Below are 12,753 nucleotides of genomic sequence, written 5' to 3' on the forward strand. Positions count from 1 at the left end.
TTTTTTTTTTTTTTTTTTTTTTTAATAAGTTTGAGGGTTTCTTTAGAAAAAAACAAAATTCCTGAAACCTTTTCACTTAAAAATATATTCTCTAGACTGGCTAGTTCATCAATTCTTTCCAGAATAATCACTTCGGCTAATTTAATTTTTTTTAAGTATTAATTTAACTTTGAATTGAGCTAGATATATAGTTGGACATGGAAAACAGAAGAAATATTAGATATCACAAATAGTGATAAAATTGATGAAAATATATGGATAGCTTTTTATCTAAATCATAGCTGCTAGACTTGGATTCTAACTAGCTAATTCCCTTTTAATTGATTATACTTTTAATATTTCTCATCTCACCATTCGACCTTGATCTTTAACTCAGCATGGCCAAGACGATTGAGAGGTATGAAAGTTACAGTTATGGAGCACAAGAAGGGAAACAACCTGGAAAGGATTCACAGGTATATATACGTACATGTCAACGTATTCGAATGGTCCATATATATATATATATATAAATACATGTGTGTGTGTGTATACATACATACATACATATAGCTCATTTATGCATTGCACGATCAACTACTGGAAAAGAACAAAAATGTTGCTCATGAGTATTAGTTAATTAACCATACTCATTTAGGTTGATCTATATTGAATTATAGTGACTTGTATATATACTAATTAATTAGACTGATATAATTTCCACCATAACGAAAATCACAAGCAGAGCAGCTACCAAGAATATTTGAGGCTGAAAGCAAAAGTTGAGGTCCTACGACGTACGCAGAGGTAAATCTTTTGTTTGTTTGATTGATTTGCAATATCGGGATATTTTTCGATCGGAAGGGCAAATCATTTGTTTGTTTTGGATTGATTTGCAACACTGCTTAAGAATGGAAAATTTCATGTAGACTTGCTCAATTGTTTGCATGTTGCAATATGTACTAAACTGCGAATTTCACTTTGCCTAATATTTGCGTTCTTTTGAGCATTAATTTTGTTTTGTTTTTTTTTTCCTTTAGGCATCTTCTTGGGGAGGATTTGGAGCAATTGGGACTAAAAGAGCTCGGACAACTTGAGACCAAATTGGACATGTCATTGAAGCAAATTAGGTCGACAAAGGTATTCCAAATTTGTTGCATGAGCCTGAAAATATGTTTATTTTTAATGAGATTATCTTGGCATGTGTATAGCGTGCAATGAATCATGGCTAGAAATTTTCCCAAGTATGGAAAATAAATTTTCTCTAAAATGAGCAAATGCGCCAGCGATGGATTATAAGAAAGATAAGAACTTTAAAATTACTATTACCGGCACGGAGTGGCAGAACTACTCTATTGAGTTAAACTTCTCTTACTAGGACCTAGACAATCACATGAACATGATATAACCAAAAGTGCTTTATAGGATTATTATCACCGATGCCTTCTAAACTTTGAAGTCATTCTCAGTTTGTCTTATGAACTTTAAAAACTCACTTTACCCTTAAATTTTAAATTGTTCTCACTTAACCCATTTTGTTGAAATTGCAGTCACATGCTCTTTCTACTTAAATTTCTTTAAAAAAGAAATTGATAAAAATCACATAACCACACTTAACCCTATTTTTTGATATGATTTTAACATAAATTCTTACAAAAAGGTTTAAATGAGCCTAATCTAAAATTTAGGGGGCAAGTAAGAGTTTTTAAAGTTTAGGAGACTAACTGAGAATGAGCCTAATAAAGTTCAAGAGGCACCGGTGATAATAATTCTAATTTATATTCATCTCCATATTGGGTAGAGAATTTTATTTCCTCTTGTACATAGGTCTATATATATTATTTGGATAATATGGATGAATGTTCAGATTAGAGTTCTAGTCATTTTATTGGCACTTTGCCATTATATAACAAATCAGGCGCACTGTGACGTAGAGAGTCTAAATATAGGGGATAGGTTTTACCGGCCGAACCGGACGGAGGAAGGAATCGAGATTCCAAATCCACCTAAAAACAACCCAAAAGAGGGAACAAGCAAAGAGAGAAAGCAATCTGAAAATTCTATTAGAATTACCAATCCAAAGTCTGGGAGCTTCCCCTAACGAACAAAGTCTAAAAGCCCCCAAATTACAATCAAACGGCAATAGAAAAGCAATAGACAACAAGTAAATAACATAAAGTAAGAAGCGACAACAAATTAAAAACAACAATCCAAACGACAGGTCGTATAGCTCCTACATCACACTGCCCTCTAAAATTTCTAAAAAATGTTTCCAATGTTAATCCTCTTTTTACTATTGGTTTTCATTAGAGGGTATTCTATTTCAACAAATTTTTATGGAACTTCAATGCATGCCTCATTGTCAAAATGGTCGTATAAAGCACCTACCAGTTTGTAATATAAGAGATGTATTAAGGGTTTGTTGCCATAACAATCTCTCTCTCTCTCTCTGAAAAATGCCAAACACACTGTGATCAGTTCAAAAGTTTTATGATGTAGTGAAAACGTAACAAAAAGAGAAAATAAGATTAAATCTTTTAAAATTTGTTGATTAAATTAGAATACCAGAAAATAAGGCGTCTACAAATCCTCTTGATTCACTTACAATGTCATGATAAAAATAAAAATAAACTAAAAATTCAATGATTCTAACAAGTACTGAATGTTCATGTACAAAATAATTCAGAGAATATATTTTCAAGAGAGATTGATGGAAAAAAAAATGAAAAATAATTCTAAAGCACTCCTGTATACAGGAGGTGCTAAAGTTACATAAATTTTTAAAAAATAAAAATAGAAATTAGCTAAAATTGACTAATCTAAATTCTAATCCTAATAGATAATTCAAATCCTAATCAACATAAATTCAAATTTCAATAATATTAAGATATTTCTACTGATAATAAGTTATAACTCGCTTGACTTTTTTGAAACAAATGACAATAACTTTCACTAGGATTATCTTAATCCCGAAACATTTCCAGTTATTCTCCTGCACCATCACTTAATTAAGTGATATTTTCTCTCTCGTATTTTAAATTTTAATGCATAATAAGTAAATTGCTCTATATATTTTTGCAATACTACGTTTCGGCTGTAGGAATAATCTGTTAAAAAAAAAAAGAAAAAGAAAAGAAAAACCTGGTTGCAGTGTGACATTCTAGCTTCTTTCTCTCATCGTTATATTGAACTGGTTTATGAGTTTATTATGCAAGTTTTAAGGGTAGCTATCTTTTCAACCGCTTATAGATGCAAAAGTTCAAAATAGCAAAAAACAATTGAACCAATTTTTCGCAACTTGGTTATAAGCCCTTGTCATTTTGACAGATCCTTTCTCAACTAAAATGATTTTACTAGAAAAGAAAAAAGCCCTTCTCTTACGGAAATTTCTGCAGTTGAAAGCTACTGAATTATCAAATGAATTAGAAGTTCATTATGGAACTGTGGTTCAGTCTTTGACTCAATTTTCACTCCCTATATATGTGTGTGTACATTGTTAATTTACCAATCCATCCTAAAAGCTTAAGCTATTAGGAAGTGGGTCAATAATAATTTTATACTTTGATATTCCCCCTCACGTGTGGGCTAGACAATGAGTAATTGTGTAGGTAAATTAATTAGAAAGCCCAACACATGAATATTTAAGCCCGAAATATATTAAAGACTCAACACATGATAACAATTTAAACGGAATAAAGAGTGCAATTACTATAGTTTGAACTCAGGACGGTGGGTCAACAATAATTTTATACTTTGACATTCCCCCTCACGTGTGGGCTAGACAATGAGTAATTGTGTATGTAAATTAATTAGAAAGCCCAACACATGAATATTTAAGCCCGAGATATATTAAAGACTCAACACATGATGACAATTTAAACGGAATAAAGAGTGCAATTACTATAGTTTGAACTCAGGACCTCCCGCTCTGATACTATGTTAGTTTACCAATTCATCCCAAAAACTTAAGTTGTTAGAAGGTGGGCTAACAATAGTTTTTATACTTTAACATACATAAAATGCATGAATTGATATAACTAATAGCAAAAAGTAGTTTATTTTATTGACAACGATTGTTCAATTAACTGTTTGTAAATCTTTATTAGAAAGAGAATAAGGTCATAGATTGTGATTGGTGTTCATTTGACATTGCAAAAGTCGACTCCGTAGTTCTCTATATTATAAGATTAGGTTTTGGTCATTATCACTGAGTAGGAGAAGTTTGAAAATTACTTTCTGCTGTCTGATTTTTGCTTCTTTCTACTTTTAGAAGGCCAAAACTTTTTATTGTACACACTACAGTTTATTTCACAACCTAGAATTATTAGGCTAATGTGTATATATGTCTATATGTTTGTTGCGTTCCTTTTAATCGATTTAGTTGCTAAGTCTTGTCTGCTTTTATTAGGACAAAACGTTTTGTACATAACTCATGAACTCAAGTACTGGAGATATATAGTAATAAGCGTGACATATATGTGGTTTGTGTGTGTGTGTCTATATATATATATATATATCTAGTGAGAAAATCTTCATCAATATCGATCAATTTTGTGAATGCATGTTTCCATAACTTTTATCCTCTTTTGTAGTTTTTTCTTTAAGGGTTGATCTAGAAATGGAAATGGAATTAATGCCTCATGTGTCAAGAATATCCAAGATGCATATTGAAAATTGGAGATCAATATCATATGATTTTTCCACCTGTTTTGTGTTAATTTATCTCTTCAAATTAATGTCATAAAACCTATCTATGACTTTTTGTTGACATCTTCTCGGAAGTATTATTTTTAATATAATCCGCAATTCGTGATTGACGTGTCAGACCAAATCTATGCTGGAGGACCTCTCTAATCTTCGTAAGAAGGTACTATATATATTATTTTTTGGAATTTACAAACTAAGTTTTTGAATATACTACTGAACATTAATTATTGTCCCAAAGGAAAAAAAAAAAAAAAAAGTGCTCCACATTGATATTATGGTTTAATTTGCAGGAAGAATCACTGCTGGAAGCAAACAATGAACTGCAAAGGAAGGTATCAAAACCGCTCGTTATATATATAAATATATATATATATATATATATCATGTATATTATTATTATAAAATAGACATATATTGTGTATATATATTGACCTAAAATAAGATGTGACAAAACTTGAAAGTTAGGTAAATCAAATGTGGGCCCTATGTAACGTTCATTTATGGCAACGTATCTTTTTATATATATATGGCTGTACTTATAACTGTTTTAGTTATTTGTCGTCTTTGTTGCAGTCAAAGTAGTGTATTCTCATATTTCCATTATTGTTCATCAGGGAAAGACAAAAGTCTCTGTGTGACTTCCATTTGATTTTTTATATAGTAGATAAATGTTAAACTAACTTGACATGTGAAAACCGGAAAAAACAAATCTAGCAGAAGTAATTTCCCTATGTGTGTGTGTGTGTGTGTGTGTGTATATATATATATATATACATGCATGTGTATCATATATATGTATGTAAATGTAAGCTTTCGTGGATATGTATAAATTTTTCATGTTCGGAAGCAGTTGGAAGCAATGGGTGCAAATGAAGCCAGGGAGCACAATAATATTGCATACACCCACCACCAATCTCAGCCTATGGCGTTCAGCTTTGAGCCTTTACCATGCAATAATAATGCACTGCAGATAGGGTAAATTGTCTTCTCCCAAGTTAATACTTGAGTTTATCTATATTTTTCTTGGTATATATAACATTTTGATTTTCAATTTTTTTTTTAATTTGAAAAACGGTGTACTGGAAATTATCTTAATTAATCAACATTTTGAGTTCACATCTACCCTATATTTATTGCTCTTTAATTAAATGATCAAAATAATAAATGCCACCAAAGGAGATCTAATTTAATTTTATTGTTTTTAAAGAAACATTAATGTGTATTTGGTGTCGTGTCCTTGGACGTAAAATTGGACTATTTAATATTTCAAAAAAAAAAAAAATTGGAATGTTTAAGAGAAGATATTAATAATTGTAATTATTGCCTAACCAGATCTATTCTTTCTAATTAATTTTCTCCTAATTTCTTTATCATCGTTTTGCAGGAACTATAGTCTTAATTCTTCAGTTAGAGAAGAGGTTAATGTGGAAGGTGGCACAGTGCAAAATTTAATGGCTTCTTCTCTGGATGGTTGCTTTGATCTTTAAAAACGCACGTCATTGTGATCAATATCTCTTATGTATAATTAGTATTTTGTCGCCTGAAAAATTTGAAGAGAATAAAACTCTTCTTAATTATAATTACTAGTGTGATATTTGCTAGTGGCTGAATTAAAACATTTGATTTATATTCCAGCTTGAAACTTTGGTAATAGTGCGAGTAATAAAGCCAGTACGTGCTAGACTAGTACGTACGTATCTTATGTACCGTTTCTACTTAGATTATTTTTTTTAATTTACAAATATTATATTATTATTCTATATAAATTAAGTATAACCTAACAATACATCCATACACTAGGGTTATATAACCTAATAATAAATCCGTACATTACTCTACCTTAAACTGTAGAGTTCAAATTTCTCAATCCTTCAATTTTCTCAAAAAAAAGTTCTGAAACTAATTGGTTGTTTAGAGTATTAATTTTTAATTAGTAGATAATTTTAGAATACGCAATTGATTACTAAATTGTTTGGCTTAAAAAAATTATTTATTGAACTCAAAACTCAATAAATTAAAAACAACTTAACACCCACTAAACATCAAATGCCTTATAGATGTACATTATAACTTCTGATATTTTGACGATCAACTCGAGAGACTGCGTTAACTGGAGAAGCGCGATGATATGGAATTCCGTGAGGACCCCACAGATAAATTAAAAATAAGATTTCTTAGAAGCCACGAAGTCCAAGCAAGCTGAAACTAAGGCCTCGTTCACTTCGCGGATTCAAGTTTTCAATTTGAGCTGAGATGTGACATTTTCTGAGAACTTTTCACTGTAACAGAAAAAGTTAGATGTGACATTTTCTGAGAGCTTTTTACTGTAGAAACCTAAAATTGAAAACTCGAATCGGTGAAATGAACGAGGGCCTAATATTAAAGACGAGACTCGGATCAATCTTGAAGAGGAAGCTACCAAAAATCAAATAAGAAAACAAGAGAAAGGAAAGTAAGACCAAAAAGGGGAACTTCTGAATTGCCAGTTAACAGCGTGTTAGCTCAAGGATAAGAGAAACTCTGAAGAACTGGATCACACCTATAAGTACAAGGAAGCTACCACGAATAAGGCATTCCACATTGATTATTCAGCACATTCACTCCCTCTCTCTATATTCTGTCCCTAAATCTCCTCCTCCTCTCTCTCGTTCTTATTCTTCATTGTAACTGTACTTTATAAAACATATAGTGAAACTCTGAGATCTTACAATAGATGTAGTCTTCACATTAAAAGTGAACTACTATAGTTGACATAACATTCACATTGAAAGTGAACGATTATAAATCGACATGCAACTGCGATTGATATCCAAAAAGAGTTATGGGCTCTCTAAACAAATATAATTGTATAATTTGACGTCTCCAGACATAAAATTTACAATATAAAAATATAAAAGAATAACAACTCAAAATACCAGGCACAATATTTTAACAACTTCAATTAAATGCAAGGTATAAAAATGTAAATACCCTAAAAAAAAACCGTAACTTAAAAGGTGTTCAATGTGTTTACAAATGCGACTATACCTCCACGTTATATTTTTCATAAAAAAAAATGAATAATCATAATTAATTTATGAGATTCTGAAATGCTTTTATTCCCCTAATAGGTCAAATGAGATTAATATAGATAATATATTTTACTGCAGGCACAGGTTCCAACAAAAGAATATTATCGTACAAAACTTTTGATGTTTGAACGAAAGAAAATTTTTTGTCCTTTTCTTTTAATTTTTTGTTTTCTTGTTTTCAAAATGCTTTTGGCACTTCAGTCCAAATTTGAAGCAAAAATTGAGGCACCCTTTCTTTAGAAATAAAGAAGGGCTGGAGCTTGGTTTCCTCCTTTAGCTCCTCAGCTACACTGGATACGGGACAAGTGGCATAAGTGTAACTTTTAGCTTGGATCACAAAAATATAATTTAGCAATCAACAATTTTCTATAATTCATACTTATAATGTTAAGGTGTAAATTTTTGAACTTCTTACTTTTGTGATAGGTACTGCAGCTAGTTTATGCTATTAGTAGGTGTTAATTGTTGTTTCTAGTTATTAAATTAGTTTAACTTATAACTGTCTGGTATGTGAATAGAAGTAATTTTATTTTGCGCACTATAGATTTTTAATGTAGACACACAGATTAGAAAATTTACTTTTCAATATATTAATAGGGTAAAATAGCAGTCCCTGTTGTAAGATCGTTTCCCCCTCTTAAAAATGAAATTACCATTTTATTCTTAAATCCTTTTATCTATACATATATATTTTACCTTTAAGAGAAATTCAAGATTATGTCTCCAAAAACCTTTTTATGTATAATGTACGTATAATTTATAAGACAGTAGTACTAGTCAAGATCATAAGAGGGATAAATTAAGAGCCCGTTTGGTTGGAGGATTCGTTCTCTGATTCGAATTATGGTTCATGGTTCGCTACAGTATTTTCTCTCACAAAAAATACACGTAAATTAAAAATGATTCTAATCTCATAGTTTTAATCCATGAAGCAAACGAGCTCTAAACTCTCCCGAAAGTTGCAACAGTACCCCATGTTACCATGCTTGCAATGTGGACCCCATTTATTTGATCATATTGTTGGTAGCAACTAGGAAAAGCTTGATAGACGGCCTCAACGTTAAATGGCTCAGTGTCTTCTACACGGCAATTCTATGCATTCTCAACCAATAAACGTTAAGCATTATACACACCAAAATAACAGGTCCCTCTCAGCAAATAGACCCATCCTTTAACTGGGACATGCAAATGTATTACATGTTCTGACCACACATCCACATGCAGTTGTGGGCCCATGCATGTCAAATTGATCATAATGTTAGTCCTGATCCCGTACATTTTGTTTGAGTAAATTATTATACATATGTATCCATGTCTTCCTAATAAAGCTCCGAGCTAGCTGCTTTTGTAGACTTTGTTGTTTTCTTGATAAGATTTGTGGGCATCACGAAATGTACTATTAAATTATAAAAGTTCAGAGATATTTGGTCACTTCTTTTACTCCAGTTTTCAGTAGTACATCCAATATATAAAAGGTTATATATATATTTATGTATATATATGTCATCCAATTAGGGTTGATAATATCCCTACTTATTGTCACTTCTTTATTAAATACAGCAAATCTTTCTTATGTTCATTTTGTGATCAAAACTTTATATTCATGATTCATGATTAGACATTGAAAAGAACGATTATTAGATTTTGTCTTCATAATGATGTAGATGACGATGATCAAATGGTAATGATGACGTGAAAGTGCTTAATCATATCATGCTTACTGTAAGTTAATTATTAATATTTATTATTTCACCGCTTGTTGTGATCCCCACTAATCAGTCAATGGAGTTGTACCAGCTGAATTAAATGGTAAGCAGTACAGATCAAGTAAATACACAAAATAAGCAAAAAAACTTATCGGCATGGCGGGGCAAATTTGAGAAAAGTGAAGATATTTGACCTTGATCACACGTGTACTTGTAGTTTGGCCTGCCTACAATTACAATTTACCTCAATTGCTAAAAAGCTAGCAAAATTATCATAAAAGGTGGGAGTGAAAAATGGGAAAGAGACATTTGTGTTGTGTCGTGTAATTTCTAAACGCAGAAACTAGAGATCAAGAGCATTATTAAATGCATATCCGCGTAGGAAAAAGACGAAAGGAGGGAGAGAGAGAGAGAGAGAGAGAGAGAGAGAGAGGGAGAGAGAGAGAGAGAGAGAGAGATGGGGGATATATTCTTTGAATTAGGCAATGGGGTATATTAAAGGGGTCACATGGGGCGTGGGTTTGGGGATGTGGTCACCCCTTGATAAATGTCTCTTCTTTCTTTCTATTTGTACATAATTTCCACTTTTTACCCACTACATAAAGGGGATGTTTAATCTGGCCGTCCTTCCTTCCAAAACCACCAACTGGTAACAGATAGTAACAGTTGGGTGTCAACGTAATTGAAATATTTTAAGCCTCATTTGTTTCGCTCGTTCGAGTTGAGAATTTAAATTAAAAAGTAAATTCACGTGAAAGAAAACACTAAAGTAAAAATGTTGAATTTGAATTTCTGTAAGAGAAAATACAGTAACAAAAACTTAAGCTGTAATTCGAACTAGTGAAATGAATGAAGCTAGTTTCTCTTTTTCTTGTTTGACCATAAGAGTTTTAAAAGGTACTAAGCTAACTAAAATGCTTTTACCTCACTTAATTAGTAGGGTATTTCACACATTTACCCCCTAAACTTGTACGGTTTTAGCAACTTACTTCTTTAACTTTTATTTTTAGTAAGTTGTCCCCTCAACTTGTAAAATTTTTGCAATGTGTCCCATTTTGACGATGATTGTGTTAAATTAGTATAAAAAACCAAGTTCAATGAAAAATTCTAACATTCAAATCCAAATGTAAAACAAGTTTTTCAATTCGTCAACTTTTAATTATCCCTTAAATCTAATAAAACATTTGAGCAAATTTAATAAATTGGGACACATTGCAACAACTTTACAAGTTAGGGGGTTGATTGTCAAAATTAAAAGTTTAAGGGGGTAATTTACTAAACCACAATAAGTGTGGGGGAAATTGTGTTAAAAACCCTAATTAATGCTAGCTAGTGGTTCTCTCTTATTATTTTATATAAAAAAACTTTATATTAGGGTTGTGCACGGTTTATTCCTATCCCAAACTATTGAGTTTTTTAGAGCTGACCTTTCTGACAATAGAACCGGACCAGACTAGACCGCTTCAGAACGGTATGGCTTGGTTTAAGCGGGAGAACAGTTTCTTGTAAGGTTTGTTTTGTTTTTAATTACTATATTTTGTATTCTTAAAGTCTAAATAAAAATTAAATACAACAGAAGGACAAACTCATATAATATATGTCATATATTAAAATTAACATTCTGTTATAAAGATTAAAAAATTAAGCGTAAAAATAACAAATAAAGTTTACATATATATCATAGAATTGTTCAAATTAAACTAGACTGCTTTTGAAATAGTCTGGTCTGGTTTTAGACCACACTAATAGTTTTGACGTGAACCAAATCGACAATTTAAACGGTCCAATTAGTGTAGTTTGTCAGTTTCAAGCAAACTGATGAGTTTCTAATAGTGCCAATCTAATTGGGATGTATACTCAGTGTCCTATGATGTCAATGTCAGCTGATCATGCACAATTTTTGTTTTGACGGTTAACTTTTTTCATATTCTTACTTTCCTTTGTTTTTGTTGGGGTTTTACTATTTTCTTGTTCATGATCATGCATATGGTTGCTCTATATATATATATATATATATATATATATATATATGGAAAACTCTGTGCTAAATGTCATGTCATCTTAAAAATTTTAAAGAGAAATATTGGCATGGCATTGAATATATAGTTTTTGTTAAATATGATAAAATTCAACGATGTATAAATTTAGGTGATGGCATGGTATTTATATAGTGGCCTGCTGGACAGTGCATTGAGAAACTTTAGTAATATCTATATATGGCTTCTTCTTCGCTACAGTTCCCACTTTTAGTACTACATACTCAATAGTTTTGAGAACCGGTTTTAATTGGTTAATATATACACGTTCTAGTTCTCTGCATGACAAGTTGTGGAATTCTTTCCATCTCCCATATATGCGTAGTTATAGAACCAAACGAACGAAGAAGAAACATCATTTGTAATATATGATTAATCCTTGGAAGGAAATATAAAAAAATAAATCTTAATTGATGAAATATTGGTTGTCAAGGAATTAGGTAACATATCGATATGCATTTGAACCCAATATTAATGAAAAATTAAAAGTTCAAGTCGTCCCATCATAGGATTTGAAGCAAAAATCGTTTCAATATGCACATCATCCAGAACCGTAAAGTACAAAGGTATTCTCCATAAAACAAAGAATAAGTGGGTACTAATCAAAAGAGAAAAAAAAAAAAAAAAAGAATAAGATGCTACCCTGTGTGTTATTTGATAACTTTATTTTTCCACAAATTAGAAAAAAAATCGAATGGAATTTGAATCCGTCTCCTATTACTCCTTCTACCGCCAATTACACACAAGATTGAAGCAATCCCTTATAATAACCACTTCTATGTACTCTCTTTTCAAATGTACATCCCTGAACATATCTCAAATGAAAGTAACCAAACATATACCTGGCCCTTCTACCGCCAATTACACACAAGATTGAAGCAATCCCTTATAATAACCACTTCTATGTACTCTCTTTTCAATTGTACATCCCTGAACATATCTCAAATGAAAGTAACCAAACATATACCTGGGGTTATACGGCAATTAACTCAAGAAAACAAAGAAAGGAAAAAAAAAAAAAAGAGAAAGAAAGAATCTGCCTATAGATGCCTACATGAGCGCCGTCAACAGAAGCAATGAATGCCTTTTGGGTTGGTCCGTACAATGACCCCTGAAACCACTCTTTCTTCTTTTATTTTATTTTATTTTATTTTTTTGGGTTTTCTCATGAGACCAAAACTCGTGGTTTCCAACACATGCAATAACGACTACACAGTAAGTCCAGCCAATGAGATCTCGACAGCATATTCTTAA

General features: G+C 31.4%; 1 protein-coding gene across 2 annotated transcripts in view; it reads left to right on the forward strand.

The window, feature by feature from the left end:
• The window catches only part of LOC21409117 (truncated transcription factor CAULIFLOWER D), a 10,316-nt gene extending 3,929 nt beyond the window's left edge, over window positions 1–6,387 (forward strand). Inside the window, exons 3-9 of one of the 2 annotated variants that reach the window (XM_024162537.1) lie at window positions 377–455; window positions 722–786; window positions 1,020–1,119; window positions 4,805–4,846; window positions 4,977–5,018; window positions 5,537–5,661; window positions 6,071–6,387. In XM_024162537.1, the coding sequence (XP_024018305.1) occupies window positions 377–455; window positions 722–786; window positions 1,020–1,119; window positions 4,805–4,846; window positions 4,977–5,018; window positions 5,537–5,661; window positions 6,071–6,173 (556 nt within the window). In that variant the 3' untranslated portion in view covers window positions 6,174–6,387. The remainder of the gene's footprint in view (window positions 1–376; window positions 456–721; window positions 787–1,019; window positions 1,120–4,804; window positions 4,847–4,976; window positions 5,019–5,536; window positions 5,662–6,070) is intronic. The other variant, XM_024162538.1, reaches the window with a different exon arrangement.
• Window positions 6,388–12,753: the final 6,366 nt, after the last annotated feature.

Source organism: Morus notabilis, unplaced genomic scaffold (genome assembly GCF_000414095.1).
Source record: "Morus notabilis unplaced genomic scaffold, ASM41409v2 Scaffold73, whole genome shotgun sequence".
Lineage (NCBI taxonomy): Eukaryota > Viridiplantae > Streptophyta > Magnoliopsida > Rosales > Moraceae > Morus > Morus notabilis.